Raw genomic sequence first — 21,059 nt, 5'->3', positions numbered from 1 at the left:
TATCTTACACTAATTCCTATAAAGGATTGGGTCCCGCCCCAGCCGGTTTGGCTCAGCGGTTAGAGCGTGGGCCCGCGGGCTGCAGGGCACGTGCCTCCGCTCCATACCCTCCCGGGTCGGGACGCGTTCGGGAGGCAACCAGTCGGTTGATCTCTCCCTCATCCTCGGGTGAGGATAAAAAACATAAAACAAAAAACTACGCGTCGAATAAAAACATGCTTTGTTAAGTGCAAAGATACTCATATTCGGAATAAAAACTTCGGTTCAGGCTCTGGTCCTGAGAGAGCACGGGATCTAGCCGCTCCGACCGTCCCTCCAGCCGAGCTGCGAAGGCTGAGAACGGCTGGCCGAGGTCTGGGGGTGGCTGGTGGGAAGCGCGGGAAGGCCGAAGAGCTGCGGGCGCGCGCGGTGAAGGCCGGGGACCCAGAGCTCTGGCGGCTTTGTGCAGCCTGGCGTCGGGGCCGGGGCGGTCAGTCAGAGCGCCGAGCAGGTGCCGCCCGCCCTCCAGTGGGCGGGTCCTGGACCCGGCGCGGGGGTGGGGCCTGACTCTCCGCGCCGGGGGGCGGGGCCGAGCTTGGGCGCTCCGGGCCGGTGCAGGGCCGGGCTGGTCGACCGGAGCGACCGGAGCCCCGGCCACCAAGGGGTGCGACCCCCTACTGGCCCCGCCTTCCCGGCTGTGGCCTGGCCAATCAGAGAGGCTTTTACTAGCGGGTGGGCCCAGCCGGCTCAGCTGCTCCGAGGCTCTGGCATGGTAACGTCCTCGCGCGGGGGTGGAGGGACCCGGGGAGGTTCCACAGCGCCCCCCGCGGCCCGGGCCGGGGCCTTGGGTCGGGGAGGCTGTGGGGGATACGCGGGACCCCGGGGGAAGTCGAGGAGCTTGAGGGATTAGGGAGAGGAGCCCGGGAGGGGGAGGGGGTCGGGGATTTGGGGAGAAGGGGTGGGAAAGGCCATGATGGAGGATGGCGGGAGGGGGGTGTTGAGGAGAACGAGAGTTGCGTGACTGGGTGAGGAGGAGAAAGGGAAGAAGTGAAGGGTGGGTTTGTGGAAAATGGTTCGGAAAGAAGAGAGGGAACAGGAGATGTGGAAACTGCAGGACAAGGGAAGAGCTGGGAGCCACAGTTTCTCCTCCTGGGATATTTGGCGTGCGACATGCCCCTCCCCCAGACTCAGTGCTTGTTCCCTTTGGAAGCCGCGTATGCCCCTTCAGACCTCTTGGAGACCCTCTTTCATTTCCTTTCCTTGTCTTCTGAGGAAAGAGAGGCTTCCAGCCCCCGCCCAGTGCTGGATAGTCCAAGAAATAGGAGAGCAGAGGCCCCTTGGTCCCAACCCTGGCTCTGCCATGAACAAACTGTGTAACAACTCTGTGTGACCTTGGGCAAGTCACTACCTTTTTTTGGGCCTCAGATTTCTATCGATTAAGAAAAGGGAAATGCTTAAGAATGGTAGCTCAAATCTCTTCCAGCTCCAAAATGGAGTGGTTCTTTAGGAGAGATTTCAGGACAGTGGGTTCTAGGATGTGGGCAAGCAAAAGAAAGGATGAAGATGGAGGCAGGCCTTCAGCTGGGGCTGCAGAAAACCCCCAGGGATGTGGGGGATGGTAGGCTCAAAGCCTGCAAGGCTGGGACAGGCTGCCCCCGGCTTCTCGAATGCTGTTGGAGGGATGGAAGAACTCTTTAAGAAGAGGAGGAGGAGGTTGGGACCTAACCCAGTAAAGATGAAGACCAGAAGTAGCATTCTGTTCTTCAGAGGGAGAATAAGATGGCAGGATCAGAGAGAAGCAATGGAAGATTTATTCTAGTAAAACAGTATCTTTGCAATCAGGAGGAATAAAAAGGCTGGTACAGGAGAGTGGGGACTAGGATGATCTTGAAAACAGGGAGGGAGGGCTCTTGCTGTTTGGGGCAACTGAGTAAGGGCAGTATGTGGATCGACCACAGGATAATCAGCTGGTCTCAGCCTCTGTGATACTTTTCTTTTTGGTGATGACTACCTCTTTCTGAGAGATGTGCCTTTCAGACATCATTTACCAACACAAATCTCTTCAGGGAGTGAGTCAGACCAGGTCAGCCTTGGGATCACCTAGCTGTCTGAGGATTTCAGAATTGTGTGAAAATTGGGAAAGAAAGCAGAATGATACCTGAAACCTATATAATTTTATTAACCAATGTCATCCTAATAAATTCAATTTAAAAAGAAAACAGAACGAATTTGAATGTAAGAAATACCTGTGGCACCATCCGGCACCATCCTTGCTGGGAGGAAGCTTTTTGAAGTATTTGAAAACCGAGGCTTTGGGGTCAGTCTGCTTGGATTCCAAACCTGCCTCTGTCATTTAATCTCTTTGAACCTCAGTTTCTTTATAAAAATGGGGTTAATAACCTCTGAGATGGTTGTGAGGATTAAATATTTGTCCTGGTATCTGGCTCATAATAAGCACTCAATAAATATTAGCTATTAGCTGTTATTATTCCTTCTTTGCATTCTCTTTCTCCATTCTTGTCCCTTTTTCCTTTTGTTCTTTCTTCTTGAATCTTCAGTTCTGAGATGCCCCTTATATGTGGAGGCTGAGAAGAATTGATTGCATCTTGGGGGGTTCCACTGGTCTAGGTGAGCACATGGTGATCAGGCGATCAGTTGTCTCTTCATCATCCTTCCCCAGCCCACAAATATGTTTTTGTTCCAAGGAAGACACAGGAGCTGCTTTTCTTTCAGCCCCCTTTTCTATATCTTTCTCGCACGAGTTACTTCAGATTCGCACTCATTTGTAATGAGATCCAAAGTTGTACAGGCACTGCAGCAAACGAAATAGGGGAAGGGGTGTCTGAGCAAAGAAAGAAAGTATACACATCGCACAGGGGAGGCTTAGGAAAGGGAAGGCTTTGGAAGTTTCGTAGAAATTTATGCTCATTCCATTGCTCTCTCCTCTGTCCAAAAATAGGCCATTGTCTGGATCCTTGCCAGGGGTCTACATTCCAAGTTAAAGATGGTCATATACACTTAGTTTTTCATTGTTTAGGTTTTTCCAAGCCAATATTTCATTCCAGTTCCCTTTTCACAGCCACATAGATCTCTGCCAAGCTGCCTCTCTGTCTCATCAGAGTCAGTCTTTACCCAGAGAATTTATACAAAGGTACCTAGGCACCTGTGTGTGCGTGCGTGTGCACACACACACACTCCTATTTTAGGATATTCCAGTGTGCAAAAGTCTAATCAGGTTAAGGATGACTCTGCATTTTATCACAGCACTTTGTGTGCTGGGCCCTGACTAGATACTCAGAGGAGGCTTAAAAAGAAGAAAACCCAATCTTGAATGTAGGGAAATCCCCACCCAAATAGGAAGAGAGGCAGTCCCACATGAAACACCCAACAAACATCCACAGAGTTGCATGTCACTTGGTGCAAAGTAGTGCAGCATTTATCATGAGGGGACTCAGGGAGATAGAAGTGTGTATGTGTGAAGGATAGTCATAAAGGTAACCTGAAGGAGGTGAATACTGGATCATCTTCAACAAAGTGAGAGACAAAGTGGAATAAAAGATACACTTGGAGTAATTTGTGTGCAAAGAGGAGAGAAGCCATTGAGTCAGGAGGAGCAAAGAAGAGTTATGGCATGGGCCTTGTTGAAAGACTGAATGTTAGATGACAGATTTTGTAGGGTGGACAATAGAGACCCACCACTGATAAGCAAGAAAATGTTGGATCCTTGCTGATTTAACTACATGGGTTTCAGGGGATATGCTGGAGTAAAAAAACAGACCTACTTCCTATGGCAAGGACTGTGCTTTTAAGGGAGTAGGGCTAGAAGGCAGATGAGATCCAGTCCTGGCTCTGTCCCTAACTAGCAGTAGGACCTTGGACTCATTAAGCTTCCTTAGTTTTCTCATCTGAAAAAAGGGGGCTACCTTGGGTGGTTGCAAGAGTCCTTTCCCCATCTCTGATATCTTGTGTTCCCTGAATAAGTACTAGGCTTTGTTTTGTGGGACTGTCAAGATCATTCAGTCATTAAGTCTACAGATATTTTTTAGCACCTACTGTGTTTCAATAGCAGGTAGTGAGGAAAATTCAATGGGGATAGGATATCGGGGTGAGCAAAAACAGATAAAGTCTGTCCCTTAGAGTTTTCAGCCTAGTGGAGGCAGCAAGTAGATATTTCATTGATTCTAAGACTCACAATCTAACATTTCTTAAGTCAAGATGCATCTTAAAATCAATGGAGTAGCATGATTTAATTGGCAGCATTGTTTTTTTTGTTAATGCTACATAATAGTAAATCAGAATTGTAAAATAACTGTAAAATCCCAATGGATAAGTGCTGAAGGGAAAGGTACATAGTGTACAAGCATGTAAAGGAGGGTACTGACTGGGGTCTGCTGGGTTGGGAGGAAGACTTTTCTGAGGAAATGATGTGAAGGATATGTAGTCGAGATCTGTGGGATTGTGGGTAGATTACCCCACGAAAAGGTGGGTGCCTGAGGTGGAGAACTGAGAGAAGGTGAGTGTGACTGGAGCACAGACCCAGGAGCTCAGCATGGGTGAGGCTGGCAAGGCAGTTGGGGAGCAAATCTATCACAGCTTCCCAGACCCTGGGCAGGGATTTTGGTCTTTACCCTAAGAACAGTGGGAAGCCATTAAAGAGTTTTAAGCAGGGAAGTAACATGGTCTGAGGTGCATTTTGATGAGCTCATTATGGCTGCAGGTTGGAGTGGATGTGGGAGACCAGATGAAAGAGGTGGTAGGCATGGAGGAGGAAATGGAGAGAAGTAGAAGATGGGTTCAGGAAATCTTTAGGAGGTAAAATTAACAGTTCTCAGTGATGTATTGAGAAGGAAGAGGGAGGTGTGGAGAGTGACACTCATGTTTCTATCTTGGACAACTGGTGGCGGTAGTCTCTGACATGGGCAATGGCTGGAGCCTGGTAGGACCCACGAAGATGGTTACGTAGCATCTGGGAGGGTAGAGAGGATCCTAAGGCAGCTTGAGGTGGGAAAGTGTGGCACAAAGAATTGGGTTTCTTTCCATATTGATTAGTTTCTGACTTCCATGCTAAGGAATGTTTCAGGGGGAGAAGCAGGTCTGATACAGGGCTAGAGGAGTTGAACACTGAGGAAAGGTGATTCAAGTTGGAGTACTTTGGCTTATCTCCTCTCCTTAGGACAAGATGGGCAGGAAGAGAGGAGGCACAGACATTGGTAAAAGTAGAGATTAGAAAGTAATTTTAAAAGCTGAGAGTTCTCAACATAGGGATAATTAGGGAAATAGGAAAATTGGGCAGCAATGAGGTGGCTCTTGGATCACCTTTCCCTGGGCCTCTTCCCTACCACCACCACCCCCTCCTTTCAGGCAAAGAGGAGGAATAGCAGGGCCTTTTAGCTGCATCTCAACACCTCAGTTTACTTAAAAAAATTTTTCTTGAATGTGTGACATAATCATGTGGGTGCATATTCAAAAGTTACAAAAAGGCATATAGTAATAAATCTTTCTACCTTAGTCCCCCTTCCACCAGTTTCCTGTGTGTCATCTTTTGTGTCTGATTTTTATACAAGTGATAAAACTTTGCAGTGCTTTGCTTCCCCCACCCCCACTTGTTAATATATATTAGAGGTGGTTTGATAGCAAGACAGTGAGCTTCTCATTCCTTTTTATGACTGCATAGTATTCCATTTTATGTTTGTGTATAATTTCATAGTTCCTTATTGGTGGGTAGTTAGCTTGATTCTAAACTTTTTTCAAATAATGCTGAAATGGAAACCTTGTATAGACATCATTTCGGCCATGTGGGGCTTTATCTGTAGGATGAATATTTAGAATTGGAAGGTTCTATATAGAGAATATTTGTTCTCTCACTTGTCATTCATCCATTTAATATTTATTGAGTGCCCACTATGTGCCAGATACTCTGGCAGGTGCCAGGAATCCAGCTTTCAACAAGTCAGATATGCTCCCTGCCCTCATGGAATGTTATTACCCTCTATTAAGGGGAAACATAAAAGGGGGGCACATAGAGAATAAATTGGAAGGATGTGCTTTAAATAGAGCCAGGAAGGCTTCATAGAGCAAATGATATTTAAACTGCGAACTAAAGGATGGAATGTGGCCAGCCATTAGGTGTAGGATGGGGAGATCTAGGCTGTTCAGAGCCTCACCCACAGGGAGAGGAGTTCAGGATCTGTAGGGGAGGAGGAGTAGAGCGAAAGAGATGAGGGAGGTGATTGGGAGTGGAAGATGTCAGAGAGAGAGTGACTGAAGATGAGGTCAGATAGGAGAGGAGGCTGGTAGTGGAGAGAGGAGAGTTAGGGAGACTAGAACTTATGAAGAACTAGTTATTATTTGTGTTTAGAGGGCTTTGGGGTCGAATCTCTGTACCTGGGTGAATTCAGGTGGGGAAATGGGGAAAGAGGCCACTTCCTAACTGGATACTTTGTGAATGAGTAGTTTAACTGGTTTGAGGGAGGCACAGCCTTGTCCACAGGCAGGAGAGTGGATAAAATGCCTTGGGCAGAGCCAGTCTGCCGGTAGTACAGCCTCCTCCGTCTTTTCTGTGGCTTTGGCAAAATGGAAACTTCTAAAATAAAGATGACATTGAAGGGGTTCAGCCAGCTGGCTCTGGGCTGGTAGAAGAGAGAGCAGACCTACCCAGGGCTCAGAGCTGGGAGTGGGCAGGAAGTTGGTCTTGGAGACCCTTCCTCTGAACTTTGTGCTCCTTTTTTATCCTCAACACTCTGCTTCCCTTCTGCAAACACCCATCTCTTTGTCCATCCTGGGTCCTATGACTTTTCTCTCCCTCAACAGTCGGTTCCCGATTCTGGTCCCCGGCCCCCAGCAGCGCCTGCCCCCTTCCCACCGGGGCCCCCCATGATGCCACCACCCTTCGTAAGTTTTATGTCTTTCCCTGGGCTTGGCTTTTCCAGCCTGTACCCCCTAACTCCCCAGTCCCTAGCACTGCTGCACGGTTTTTGTGTAATAAACCCTTACGGCTACCCTTGGAAGAGGGATGGTTTTGCTCGGGTATTGGGGTGGGAGATGCTGTTCAGCTCACTGTTCATAAAGTTGATAGTTTCCCCTTTGTCTTTTTGCCTCTGGGACACTGGGGCTAGGGTAGAAGAAGTGGAAGTGAAAAGACCCAGGTAGAATGAGTGCAGGGTGGGCTGTCTTTCTCTTCCATTACTCCTTACCCGTATTCTTTAAATATGCCACAGAGGTCAGGCTGGCCTAGCAACTGGTGGTCACTGAGTTGGAGAAAAAGGGATGGGAGGCAGGGGACTAGGGATTTGGGTACATGGACATATGCCTTCTGGCTCTGCATCTGAGAAGCCTCTTTGGGAAGAGTTTCTGAAGAAATGAAACCTTCCAGCTGCAGTCTGGTGGTGGTTATACTTTTCTTTTCCTTCTCCCTTCCCTACCTCTCAAGAAGCTGTGTGCTTGCCTGTTAGACCCAGAGGACCCCCCAGTTACCAGTCTTTCTCAGTGGTGAGGAGGGAGGCAGTTTTCATACTTTGTGCTTCTCAAACTAAAGCCTTGGAATTGCCTCAGAGCCAGGGTGGAAGGTTTGGGTGGGAGACAAGTGGATGTTTTCTGCCAGGTCCAAGGCAGTGTCTTCTCTGCTCAGTATCTCTTTTTTTCCTCATTTGCAGATGCCCCCTCCAGGAATCCCTCCACCCTTTCCTCCAATGGGGCTACCACCCATGAGTCAGAGACCACCAGCTATCCCCCCCATGCCACCTGGCATCATGCCCCCAATGCTACCGCCAATGGGGTCACCACCACCACTCACACAGGTAATCCTCTCCTCTGTACCAGAGCCTCAGAAAACCTGTCAGTTTATCTGGGGATGGAGATGAGAGTGGGGATCCGGATTTCAGAAACTAGGCAGGGAAGGTAGAGAGCTTTGGAACAGGCCCATGCAGATTTGTCTGCTGAGTGACTGGAGAAAACTCTCAGGTTAGGCTGGAAGCCCAAAATCCCTCAGGGGATTGCCTGAGGAGGTGCCTACGTGACGATCATGACCCCAACAGAATCTCCTAGGACGTTGCCCAGCCTGTGCCTGCCCCTACCTCAGTAGCTGGTTTTTGTCTTTGTATCCCTAGATACCAGGAATTGTACCTCCCATGATGCCAGGAATGCTGATGCCAGCAGTGCCTGTCACCGCAGCGGTAAGCACTGGGGCCAGCAGGAAGCAGCTCTGTACTATAACACTGTGGGTTTGGTTTGGAGTTCAGGGATATGGCCTCCATTCTTTCTCTCTTCTCATTGGATCCATCCTGGTCCCTGTCAGCACTCCCCACACTTGAGTCCTCTCTAGCTATGTACTCAGCTTTTCTTGTTTTACTCATCCCCAAAGGCATATACATTGTCTGTTGTTACTTGCCACTGTGCCCATCTCCTTTAAGGAACACACTCACGCCAGACACTGCTTGACCTCAAAGGGCTAGCCCTGTGGACACTTAAATACAGTCTCCTTCATATCTTTTTTGTCTCTGGAGGAAACTACATCACCTGGGGATCTTCTTGTGCCATTGCTCAGTGTAGTAGAGTCTGGGTAGGATGTAGAATTTGTCATCCACTGTGGAAGGGATGGGTTTCAAAAAAATACTCTTGCTTGAGGAAAACAAACGAAGGAGTTGCTGTGTGATTCCCCCGGGAATCCTAGAGCCATTGCCCCGGAGGGTGGGGGAAGCGTGTTAGGTAGCAGAGATCCCTGAGAGTCGGACACATGGATCTTGGCCTGGTCTGCTTCTCCCTCTCCTATGGCCTGGGTCCTGGAGGCCACTGGGCTTGGCCCCAACCCTTCCCCCTCCTCTTTCTTCGGCAGACGGCTCCAGGTGTGGACACCGCCAGCTGTGAGTCTTCTGGGGGCCTGCTCCCCCCAGGCTCGGAGGTTGGGGGGTATAAGGGAGAGGGGACTAGAGTCCACCCTGGATCATGCCTGTTGGGATGCCAGGGAGCCGGGGATGTTGTTGGGACCAGGGGATATATATTGGGGATGGAGTAAGGGAGGAATAGGTGGGGATAAGATGGGGCTTGGAACAAGGACTTAGTATCTTTCCTTTGGCTTCTTTTCTAGCTGCTGTGGCTGGGACAGGTCCTCTGGTGAGTTCTTCCAGCTCAGGGATTTCTGGGTAGAAAGGCTGAAAGTGGGCGGCTAGTGGTTCAGTTTTTGGGGTGAGGAGAAGAGGCTTTGGGAAAGGGGCCTTGACCACCATTCTGTGCCCCCCCCCCCCCGCCAGAGGGCCCTATGGAGTGAGCATGTGGCCCCTGATGGGCGCATCTACTACTACAATGCTGACGACAAGCAGTCCGTGTGGGAGAAGCCCAGCGTGCTCAAGTCCAAGGCGGAGGTCCTGAGCGCGGCTTTCTGGCCCTTCCTTTCAGCTGCCCTGACCCTCCCAAGTGCTTGGTCTCCCCTGAGTCTGAAACCATACACATGGTTCCTCTGATCCCAAGGTCCCTGACCACCCCAACCTCCTTAGGATCTCAGGAAGTCCACCTTCCCCCATGTTGAGCCAGGCCAGGTGGTAGCTAAAAATTCCTGCGTCCCCTCTACTCACTGGGTCCCCTTAGCTCCTTCAGCTGTGGCCAGAGGGTATACCCAGCCCACTAATGTCTTCTGACCCATCTTCTTACAGCTGCTGCTGTCCCAGTGTCCTTGGAAAGAATACAAGTCAGACACAGGCAAACCTTACTACTATAATAACCAGAGCAAGGAGTCCCGCTGGACCCGGCCAAAGGACCTGGATGACCTGGAGGGTGAGGATGGTGGGCCTCGGCAGGGGTTCTGGGGGGGGTAGCCCTTGCTACCCTGTGACCATGTTAACCTTTTCCCATTGCAGCTCTAGTCAAACAAGAGGCTGTAGGGTGAGTAACTTGCTTACCTTGTCCACCTGTCCATCCATACTTGGGGCCACCTGAGGAGTGAGAGTGGACTCATCCCACGATCCCTGCTCTGTGGAAGAAAGAGCCAGCTCTCAGTCTTCTTGTGGAGTAGTCTACTCTGTCCCCAGTCCTTAAGATAGAGGGTCCTGCCAGCCCCTGAGCACCTCTATCCTTTCCCACTCCTGGACTCTGCCCTTCCGGCTTGCCTACAGGAAACAACAGCAGCAGCAGCAGCCACAGACATTACAGCCACAGCCTCCTCAGCCTCAGCCTGACCCCCCCCCTGCGCCTCCTGGCCCTACCCCAGTGCCTATGGGCCTCCTAGAACCTGAGCCAGGTGGGAGTGAAGATTGCGATGTGTCAGATGCTGCCCAGCCCCTGGAGCAGGGGTTCCTGCAGCAGCCAGAGGAGGGCCCCTGCAGGTGAGGGCTGCCCCCACAGTATTCTGGATGCTCCCAGCCAGGTTCTACCCTTTACCTCTGTTAGGCCTCTTGGGAAGGGTGTGGAGATCTGGGCATAACCTCTGAAAGGCAGAAAAGGGCTGCACTAGGGAGCAAGAAGTGGGTGGTTTGCTGTTGATCCCCCAGGGCATTGAAACCTATGGGGTCTGGGGGGTGCTGTGGCTAAGTCTCCTTTGCCCCCCCCCCCCCCCCAGTTCTGCTGGACAGCATCAGCCACCACAACAGGAGGAAGAGGAATCAAAGCCAGAACCAGAGAGGTCTGGCCTCAGTTGGAGCAACCGTGAGAAGGCAAAGCAGGCCTTTAAGGAGCTGCTGAGGGATAAGGTGCGGGGGATGGTGCTCCCAGGGTAGCCCTGGAGGGGGCTGGAGGGGGCCAGACTCTGACACCCACCTGTTCCATTCCAGGCTGTCCCCTCTAATGCCTCATGGGAACAGGCCATGAAGATGGTGGTCACTGACCCCCGTTACAGGTAGGCCTGGGCAGAGGGAGCCAGGCCCTCCAAACCCTGATTATGAGAGCAGCTGGGTCAGGGACTCCCTGGGAAACCCCAGCTTGATACTTGGGCTCCAAGGGGCCAGAGTCAGGAGAATGGTAGATGGGTAAAGGCTCAGGGGAAAGAGAAGCTATAGAGGGCCTCCAGGAGGAGGGAAAGATATCTGACATGAGACATTCAATAAACGCTTGTTGAATTGAATTGATTTGAATTAATTGGGGAAAGGGGACAGGATACAGCAGATCCCTGACTGCAATTTGAGCACCCTAAAGCGTAAGGGCCGAGTATTATCAGTGTCCTGGAACCTGTCTCTTCCCCTCACTACTTCTCACCCCTCCCCATATCCCGGAGATCTTTCTTGCTTCCCTGTCCCCTGGAGCCCCTGCGGCCTGCTGTGCCCATGTGTGCATCCCTCACTCAGGTCTGTGGAGACCTACCCCCAGTGTGCCATGAACCACAGGGTGACTCAGGCTGACAACTCTATTCCCACCCCAGTGCCTTGCCCAAACTGAGTGAGAAAAAGCAGGCATTCAATGCCTACAAGGCTCAGCGGGAGAAGGAGGAGAAGGAAGAGGCCCGGTTAAGGGCCAAGGAGGCCAAGCAGACCTTGCAGCACTTCCTGGAGCAGCATGAACGCATGACCTCCACCACTCGCTACCGGTCAGGGGCCTGGGCTGGGGCGGGGCTGGGAAACCCTGAGAACACATGTGCCCAGGGTCTCTCTTCTCTGCCTGCTTACCCACAGCCCATGTGCTCCACAGGCGGGCAGAACAGACCTTTGGGGAGCTGGAGGTCTGGGCTGTGGTCCCTGAGAGGGATCGAAAAGAGGTTTATGATGATGTCCTCTTCTTCCTGGCCAAGAAGGAGAAGGTAATAGTCACAGGGCTAGATTCTTCAGCCCCAGTCTCATCTCAGACTCCATATCTTTGGTCCTTATGTGGTCATTAATTTCTCCGATGCCCTAGGGTGCCAGTTTCTTACTCTGAAGCTGGTGTAGCACTTGCACATCCCTTCCTTCATTTCTGCTCTGGGCCTACAACCTTGGGCATGGGAGGGCAGGAAGGACTCTCTGAAGGGTTGGTCTGTAACCTTCCCCTTTCTGAGGACATGAAAGCTTTGCGTCTGGCCCTCCTAGGGTTCCCTAGCTACCTTCCTTTCCCCCAAATCCTCTGCCCAGGCCCATTTAAGTACTTCTGGCCTGCCCTGCCTCCCCAGGAACAGGCCAAGCAGCTCCGGCGCCGCAATATCCAGGCCCTGAAGAGCATCCTGGATGGGATGAGTAGTGTCAACTTCCAAACCACATGGTCCCAGGCCCAGCAGTACCTCATGGATAACCCCAGCTTTGCTCAGGACCATCAGCTTCAGAGTAAGCCCAGGTCTCCACTCCCACCTATCCCTTGCCCTTCTTTACTGACCTGGGTCCCCATATCCTCTCTCACACATCTCCCCTGTACCTCCTGCCCTCCTGACATTCAGGAGTCCCCAGCACTCAGTCCCTGTACCTCTCTGGACTCTGGAGATCCCAGAATGCTCAGGTCACCCTCTCCCTCCGGGGTCCACTGTTGACCTGGAGATGTGTGTCCTTGGAGGAAGAGCTTGGAACAGGAATCAGAAGACCTGGAGATGAGGACTGTTAACAGCTGATGTCACTTGTCTTAAATTGTCAGGGTACTGTGGGCATTAACTGGTCACACATGTTACAATAAGCTGCTGTTGGCCTATAATCACTGGCAATATCAGAAATTCACCTTCTGAAGTTGCATCACAGCCTGATTGATCATGGTTCCATAAACTGAAACCTTAGATTCCCCAGAGAACTGATTTCATAAACATGATGACTTTGGTAACTAAATTTACAAAATTTACAGAATTCTTGCTGATTTTTTTTCATACAATTAATGATCCCTCCTCAAGAACAACCATTCCAGTACCCCCTCCCACAGAGCCCTCTCTTCACCTTGCCCCACCATCCTGGCTGTCCCCAGCACCTACAAGGGCAGATCCTCAAAGCAGTGGGGCTGTGGGGGACTGAGAGGGTGTCGTGCTGGTGCAGTCCCCACTGAGCATCCTCTCTGTGGTTAGACATGGACAAGGAAGATGCACTGATCTGCTTTGAGGAGCACATCCGAGCTTTGGAGAGGGAGGAGGAGGAGGAGCGGGAGAGGGCCCGGCTTCGGGAGCGGCGCCAGCAACGCAAGAACCGGGAGGCCTTCCAGGTATCTTTGCTGACCCCTGATCAAAGCTCAACTCTGCCCCAGACCATAGCCTCTTCACCTGTGCCCTACCTCCTGGGTCAGGCCCACTGTTTTGTCTGTGCCCAGCCCTGTCACACCTCCACAAGGCTTCTTTATGCTTGCAGGTCTCACATGCTATGTCCCCTCAACTTGGCCTTGCTCCTCTAGGGAGATGAGATGTAGGCACCACCCAGAAACTGTCAGCAGAGAGCACTCTAAAGGCACAGCTTGGCAGCTAGGCTGTTTATTTCCCTTTGGTGGGGAGCCAGGCAGCCATAGCTCATCTCCCAGGTTGGAGATGGCAGTGGTGGCGTTGGTAGTGGGGGTTACTTAGCTGTAACACAGGGAAGTTGAAACCAAGTTGTAGGAAAATTGTGCTGCAGGCAAGTTTCTGTTTCTTTGCCTCTCAGCCTGGCTCACTGTCATGTTTTAGTCTGGCCCTCTCTGTATTTACATTCTCTCTTTTCGTATTGCTCTCTGCCTCCCCATCTGTGTCTCTTCATCTCTGCCTCCCTGGCCTGCATTTCCTCAATCTGGATTGTCCCTGCCTCTCCTGCCATTTCCTCTCTTCCTCCCCAGTCTTTGGCTCTGCCTTCCTGCCTGCCTCACTCTCTCTATAACCCGCCTTTCCTTGCTCAGACCTTCCTGGACGAGCTGCATGAGACAGGGCAGCTGCACTCTATGTCTACCTGGATGGAACTGTACCCAGCGGTCAGCACTGATATCCGCTTTGCCAACATGCTGGGCCAGCCGGGTAAGGCAGCCGGGCTCCCTTTCTCTGGCCTGGCTTCCTGCCCTGCCGGCCTCTCTGCACCCCTACTCCTGGGTCCTGTCCTTGACCCAACCCCCAGGCCTTGGGAAGCTGCCACCGCCAGGCCCCCCTCCCTCCCTCCTCCACAGGCTCCACCCCTCTGGACTTGTTCAAGTTCTATGTGGAGGAGTTGAAGGCACGTTTCCATGATGAGAAGAAGATCATTAAGGACATCCTTAAGGTGAGGGAGGCCTGGGGTTGTGGATAGATGCAGGCTGGGTACAGGGCACGTTCCCCAGACAGGACTCCCTGATAAGTCCTGTTTTGTAGGAGCATTACAGCTCAGTTCAGCAGATATCTACTGTGATCCTTTATGTGCACTGGGGACACAAATGAAAAGATACCATTTCTGCCCGTAAGAGCTCATGGCCCAATGAGAAGATAGACGTGACAACTGTTATACAGAGGGACAAGTGTTATTACAGAGACCAGAATCAGAATTGACATTTGAACTGCACCTTTAAGAACGAGTAGATGGAGGAGGGTGGAGGTCCCAGGCATAGGGAACTACGAGAGCAAAGGTGACGCAGGGACAGGGCATGGTGGGTTTTAGGAGCAAGAAGCATGTTAATCATAAAGCCCACAGATATGTTCTTTCTGGGCTGCAGTATTTTAGAAAAGTTTGGAATTTCCGCTAACATTTTAAGATCAAGAGATTGCACATCTTCAGCTTCTTTCGAAAATTTGGATTATCTAGTTTGGATTTGGTTTTGCCAGGCATTCAGTGGACTCCAGCTGAGATGCCACTGCCTCTCAGAAGTAGGGCCATGAGTGTAAATTCCTTGAATGGCATCCTTAGCCTCATCTCCCTGTCATGGCAGTGAGTTCAGCCATTTACCATCATCTTACACCAGAGAAATAGTTCTGAATATCCATGTCTCTCTAAGGTGGAAAATTGAGTGATGGACTAAGAGAGCCCTGTGTTTCTGATGAAGAAAACAGAGAAAGCATATACTTCTTTGTAGAAGTGAAGAACATTCTAATGCATTTAAGGAGGCAATAGGCATAGTTGTTAGGAGCATGTCTGGAGGCAGACTGCCTGGGGTAAAAGTCCAGCTTGACCACTTACTAGTTGTGTCACTGCTGGCAGATTATTTAACCTTTCTGAGCCTTAGCTTCCTCATCTGAAAAATGTAAGTTTTCCACCAAAGTAGACCTAATTACTGAGGGGAGTAACTTGGTACCTGAGGTGAGAAAGATTTGAGAATAAAGCTAGAAATGCCCTACTGTACACACATGTATTTTGCCTTACAAATTCATGCAGGTATTAGATTTGAATACCATGTTGCTTCTCTGTTTAATGTAAACTTAATATTCTAAAATTACTGATCTTAAGTAAGACATATCATATTGTCCTGTGGCTTCCTCTGTTTCTCTGGAACCACATGTCCCAGTTTGGAAGTAGGGTCCTGTGTGTAAATTCCTTGAATGCTAAAATAAGAAATTTGGATTTTTATCTTGTAAGTACTGGGAGCCAAGGAATGATCTGATCAGGTGATGTCTTGGGAAAGCCCTGGTGAGAGTATAGAGCAGTACTTCTCAGACTGAGTATCCTTACGAATAGGATAGTTCCTGAAGTCTCAGGATACTAAAAGCGGTAATGGCAAGTAATACAAATAAATTTTGAGCATGAGTCATCTTCTTGTGACTCCCCCTGATACCACTGCCCTGCTCTTGGGGCCATGTGGTAGAAAAGTATGAGCAGCCCTGGATTCTCAAGGCTGGGTCAGAAGTATGGGAGGTTAGCAGGGAGATAAGTCAGAAGGCTACTACAGTGATCGAGGTGGGAACTGAGCCCAGGCAGGGCACTAGGGATGGCAGATGAGAGAGCTATAGTGTTCCAACTGTGTCTGAGACTCTCTAGGTTTCCTCAGAGGTGCCTTGGGACAAGCATGAGGATGGGGGAAGGTTATGTTCCTTCCTCTGTTTACACGTACAGCAGCTTTTTTATACATCAAGTTTCTGCATAAAATTTTTATTGGAAAAATAAAATTTCTGCTGTTAAAAAAAGCGAAAGTTTAAAACAAGTAGGATAGTCACTCAGAAGTAAAACTGACAGATTTGGGGGGGGGCATTGAGGGAAAGGAAGGAGTGAGATGGGAGGGGATGATGGCACCATTGCTAAGGATTAATCAGGAAGAAGAGGGCTGGAGAAAATAGGAATTCCATTTGGGAAATTATTCTCAAAAACAACCTGGGGGCAGGGAGGAATAAAGTAAATACAATATATTAAATAGAATAATCATATAAAGTAGAAATACTTGTCCCAGGAGAACTATATTTTATTGGATGCTTAACTTTAGCCACAGAGTGCCTGGTACTACTGACAGGTCTACAGAAGGCCTATCCTCGCTGTGTCCTGTCTCCACACCTCTGGAGAAAGAAGCTGCTTTAGGCAGTTCCTCTTCCTGTTCCCCCTTTTGGGATCCTGCCTACAGAAGGCTGACAAGCCCAGGAGCCCCTGTGGCCATCCACCAGTCAGGCAGACTGTGATGGTGTGCCTCATCCCAGAGGATAATGCTGAGATCCCCAGACTGGGAACAGCTGGAAGTCACAAGATTCGGGCCTGGGAGATATGGGGGAGAGGGACAGGCAGGTGCTCATGAGAAATGAATTTTCTTAGGATCTGCCAAATTTGAAGTGTCTATGAAATATCCAATCTAGTATGGGTCTGAAAATGAGAGAGGTGGAGAATGAGATTGCTAGGGACAGTGTAGACTGAAAGACTAAGTGCTTTTCTCAAGTGAATAAGTGCATGCAAGAGAGGTAGTAAAAGGGGGGAAACAGGAGGGGAGGAGGTGAACAGCAGAGGTGCTGAGGACCAGATGAGCAAGGACTGAGAAGGGGCCCTGTTACGACATGAACAACCTTTGGGAGAGCAGTGTCCATGAAGGGGGTAGAGTGGGTGCAGCACAGGCTTAAGAGTCAGATAACTCCTGGCTGTTTATTGGTTGAGACCTCTGCAAGTTATATAGTGGCTCTGAGCCTCAGTTTCCTCATCTGTAAAATGGGGATAATTGTATGTGCAAAGTTGTGACAGTAACATTTATAATGTCTTGTTTATGGTAGGCCCATAAATGTTGATTCATTTTCCTTTGTGCTACATGTAAGGATTTTGAAACAAAGGAAAAGAAGCAGGTTGTTAAACCTGAGGAAGGTGAGAGCAGGGTGGAGATGAAGTTCCAGATTAAGTGAGGTGCGTGCTTGATGGAAGGAGCCAGTGAAGAGGTGAGATTGAAGCGTTCAATTCCCTAAGAGAGAGACTGACATGTTTGAGAAGGGCTGGAAAGCGTGGGTTGAGGAAGCCCTCTTGGAAAAAGTAAGAGTATGCCTTTGCCATTGGCAGTATGGCCGAGCAAGTTAGAGCTGTATGGAGGGACAGGCAGGGAAATTGAGCCTGTGGCCCAGCTGACTAAAGAGCCAGACTTTGAACTCCAGTGGCTCCACTTTCTATCAAGTTGTCTTGGGCCAAGTGAGATAACTTTCCTAAGTCTCTGTTTTATTGGGGTGTTGTAAGGCTTAGATGAGAATCACAGAGCCTGGCCCATGATGCTTTGAGAATGTGAGGTATTTGTGGGTTTTTTTGGTGTGTGTTTTGTGTGTGTGTGTGAGGTGTTTTTAATGTTTGGGAGTTGCACACCTGATTGTCTCAGTTTCTCCCGTGGACCAAGTGATCTGTGTGGGTGTAGTGTCTACAAGTATGGACTTTGGTGTTAGAAAGACGTAGGGTAGAGTTCTCGCTCAGCCATGTACTTATTAGCTGTTTGACTTTGGGCAAGTGCTCTAGTTTCTCTAAACCTTGGTTTCTCTTTCTGCATAAACTTAGACTAGGATTTATGCTTAAATTTAGATAGATAAGGATTAAATGTGTGAAGCACTCAGCTTGGTAGCTAGTACTTAGTAAACCCTCAATAAATATAGCCAAAGAGTGGGTCCAGAAGGGGCCCAAGCTTGAAGCCACAGGGACAAAGAACTAATTGTGAGTCTGTGGCCATACCACCCTGAACATGCCCCATCTCCTTTGATCTCTGAAACTAAGCAGGGTGGGGTTTGGTTAGTACTTGGATGGGAGACCACCTGGGAGTACCAGGTGCTACAGGCTTTTAAAAAAAGAAAAGGAAGAAAAAGAACTAATCCTGAGAAACTCAAACATCAATCAGAAGACATGGCACACACATATACACACCTGCCTCCCCTCTGTCCCATGTGATCCAGCCCTTCAGCTCCCTGTGACAGCAAGGGTAGGCATGGGGGCTTAATCATTAGGTGGTGAGGACTTGGACAACTTGGTGTCCAAATGCATCCTAGTCCTATGGATCTCGGGGTGGGGGACTTCTTGAGCATCCTGTAGTTGGACTCCTCTGCCTGCCCTGGAGGTGCCCCCTGCTTTATGCACTGCTGTGCCCACAGGACCGGGGCTTCTGTGTGGAGGTGAACACAGCCTTTGAGGACTTCGCCCACGTCATAAGCTTTGACAAGAGGGCTGCTGCGCTGGACGCAGGCAACATCAAGCTGACCTTCAATAGTGTGAGGGGTTGGGCGGGGTGGGGCTGTAGCCAGGGCTCCTGTTCAAACTCATCCCTGTGTTTTATTTCATTCCTCTCACTCTGCCCCAGTATAACTGTACCCCAGTTCAGGGGATGATGGTAGGAACCCAGACCTCAACTTCCCACCTCCTAAGGCATGCCTGAGTGGGCCCCAGGTACCCACCCTCCTGGGTGACCCTGTTCTGTGTGCTTTCTGCCCTCAGCTACTGGAGAAAGCAGAGGCACGGGAGAGAGAGCGGGAGAAGGAGGAGGCACGAAGGCTGCGGCGCAGGGAAGCTGCCTTTCGAAGCATGCTGAGGCAGGCCGTGCCTGCTCTGGAGCTGGGCACTGCCTGGGAAGAGGTCAGGACTGCAGCCTGGTGCCACATGCCACCCCCTCAGTCCTGAGGGCAGCGGTGCTTCTCCATCACTGGGGGCCCACCCCAGTCATAACAGCTGGGGCCAGCTCCGGCTCCCTTCCTTCCTCCGCCCCAGCCCTGCCCTGTGCTCATGGCGGCACCCATGCCGTGCCGGGGCTGGTCTGATCAGCAGTGCTCTCCTGTTCAAGGTCCGTGAGCGCTTTGTGTGCGACTCAGCCTTTGAGCAGATCACCCTGGAGTCGGAGCGGATCCGGCTCTTCCGGGAGTTCCTGCAGGTACTGGAGGTGAGGCAGAGCTTCTGGTCCTCTGCATCTGTCCCAGGTGCTTAAACTCCTGAGGCCAGCTCCACAGAGACCTCACCACTCCCCTTCTGGTTCTCCTTTCCCTGGACAACTAAGGAGGGGGAGGTCTTAGGTACCCTGGATAAGTCTGAGGCTCAAGCCTCAGAGGATGAGGCAAAACCAGGTTTTAGGTTGCAGGGTCCTTCCTGAGGCTAACCCTGGTGTCTTCCTTACTCCTCTGTTTGCCTCTTCCAGACCGAATGCCAGCACCTCCACACGAAAGGCCGAAAGCACAGCAGGAAGGGCAAGAAGCACCATCGCAAGCGTTCCCACTCGCCCTCAGTGAGTTGGAGGGTAGAGGGATGTGGGTGAGGCTGGACTGTCTTGGGGAAATAAGAACTTTTCTTATTTTTGCCCTGTGTCATCTCTCATTGAGGGAGATTTGAGGATTCCTTTCATCATGGATCCTCCCTTTGTCCCCAATTCCCAGACTTGAGGGCTTTTGGAGGCCAGGGAATGTCTGGGCTGACATGTATCTGCTGATTCACGCAGGACTCTGAGTCGGAAGAGGAGGAGCTGCCCCCACCGTCTCTCCGGCCCCCTAAGCGGAGGCGGCGGAACCCCTCCGAATCTGGCTCTGAGCCCTCTTCCTCACTTGATTCAGTTGAAAGTGGGGGTGCTGCCCTTGGAGGACGGGGCTCCCCATCCTCCCGCCTTCTCCTTGGACCAGGTAAGCAGTTGGGAGCTGGAGAAGTTGGCCCAGACTGAGAGGAGGCCCCGGGGAGGCCTAGTCCTTGAGGGTAGAGTAGATTGGGAGGCCTGCACCTGTCAGAGAGTAGGAAGAACTTCCCATCCTGGAAGGGAGGAAACTGGACTGAGACTTCCTCGGGCAGGTCCCTGTCTGTGAAGAGTGAGCAGACAGATGGACTGTGGCAGAGGAAAGGGTGATCCCTCTTCCCATGGAATTAGCAGCGGGGGTTTCTATCTCCAGATCATGGCCTTCGGAGAGCCAAGAAACCAAAAAAGAAAACTAAAAAGAGAAGACACAAGTCGGTGCGTAGAGAAGGAACTTCTGCCCAAGGCCCTGCTATTGTGTGAGATCTCTTCCACCTGCCTCGGCTGTCCTTCATAGGAACTGAGGAGGCGGGCTCTGGACTCTTACAGAACAGTCCTGAGAGTGTGACAGACCCAGAGGAGAAAACTGGCAAGGAGAGTGATGAGAAAGAACCAGAACAGGACAAGGACAGGGAGCTCCGGCTGGCAGAGCTCCCTAACCGCTCCCCAGGTTTTGGAATCAAGAAGGAGAAGGTGAGAGGCAGGTGCCTGGTCCCAGCCCAGGCAGCGCTCTGTCCAGGCCTCCATGGCTCTCAGGGAGGCTGTGGGTGAGCTGTGCCTTTGCTCCACCAGACGGGCTGGGACACGTCAGAAAGTGAGCTGAGTGAGGGTGAGCTGGAAAGGCGGCGGCGGACACTCCTGCAGCAGTTGGATGACCACCAGTGACCTGATCAGCGGCTCTGCCTTGGGTCTGTGTGAGGCTGTGGCTACTAGGTCACCTTCACCGTCTGCCCCAGACTCCTTCCTTAGTCTGGTCTGTCCTTTTTTCCTCAAGTAATCCCACTCCCAACACACCATTGCCAGCACCTCCCAAGGTTGCTTGCGGTGTTCAAGGGTCCCCGACTTCCCGGACAACTAGTGCAGTCCTTGCCCTCAGCCCCACACGAAATTGGTGGTGTATGCCATGTGGGGTGGGTGATGCCAGTAGATAGAATGCAAGAAGGGGCCTCCAGGGAAGTGACAGGCTGGTGGACACAGCCTGGGTAGCAGAGGGCGGGGTCCTTACCCTCTAGCATCAGTGCCTGCTCCTGCCTGCCCAGGGCCCTGGGGCTCCACCACTCCGTCCTCCAGCCCTGGGACCCAGTGTATGTGTGTTTTGTTTTGTTTTGGTTTTATAAATAACAATATTTATAACATGGCCAGTGGCTCTTTTGTCTTCATATGCTACT

General features: G+C 50.9%; 1 protein-coding gene across 7 annotated transcripts; it reads left to right on the top strand.

Annotated features, from left to right (window-relative positions):
- Nucleotides 1-429: 429 nt before the first annotated feature.
- PRPF40B (pre-mRNA processing factor 40 homolog B) lies at nt 430-21,031 on the top strand. 7 transcript variants are annotated; one of them, XM_081130179.1, is made up of 26 exons: nt 430-751; nt 6,790-6,870; nt 7,632-7,775; nt 8,085-8,150; nt 8,810-8,837; nt 9,062-9,087; nt 9,225-9,335; nt 9,624-9,744; nt 9,828-9,852; nt 10,083-10,292; nt 10,526-10,655; nt 10,737-10,801; nt 11,321-11,485; nt 11,587-11,695; nt 12,041-12,191; nt 12,908-13,041; nt 13,699-13,813; nt 13,960-14,051; nt 18,281-18,397; nt 18,621-18,758; nt 18,964-19,059; nt 19,312-19,398; nt 19,609-19,786; nt 20,048-20,109; nt 20,221-20,364; nt 20,464-21,031. In XM_081130179.1, the coding sequence occupies exons 1-26, from the start codon at nt 749-751 to the stop codon at nt 20,554-20,556; spliced, it is 2,691 nt and encodes an 896-aa protein (XP_080986305.1). In that variant the 5' UTR covers nt 430-748; the 3' UTR covers nt 20,557-21,031. The 7 variants fall into 7 exon arrangements, with proteins under 7 accessions (XP_080986305.1, XP_080986299.1, XP_080986303.1 ...); XM_081130173.1 differs by having other exon boundaries at nt 587-751; nt 18,964-19,050; XM_081130177.1 differs by lacking the exon at nt 9,225-9,335 and having other exon boundaries at nt 587-751; nt 18,964-19,050.
- Nucleotides 21,032-21,059: the final 28 nt, after the last annotated feature.

The sequence above is a fragment of the Miniopterus schreibersii genome, assembly GCF_964146895.1.
Source record: "Miniopterus schreibersii genome assembly, chromosome: 2".
NCBI classification, from domain to species: Eukaryota; Metazoa; Chordata; class Mammalia; order Chiroptera; family Miniopteridae; genus Miniopterus; species Miniopterus schreibersii.
The sequence above is the reverse complement of the archived record's forward strand: the minus strand, read 5'-3'. Positions and strand labels throughout refer to the sequence as shown.

Excerpts from the sequence above, each read along its gene's own strand:
- PRPF40B (XM_081130179.1), top strand. Across the intron at positions 19,399-19,608 it reads AGCGTTCCCACTCGCCCTCA|GACTCTGAGTCGGAAGAGGA; the intron begins GTGAGTTGGAGG and ends TGATTCACGCAG. Across the intron at positions 20,110-20,220 it reads AAAAGAGAAGACACAAGTCG|AACAGTCCTGAGAGTGTGAC; the intron begins GTGCGTAGAGAA and ends GGACTCTTACAG.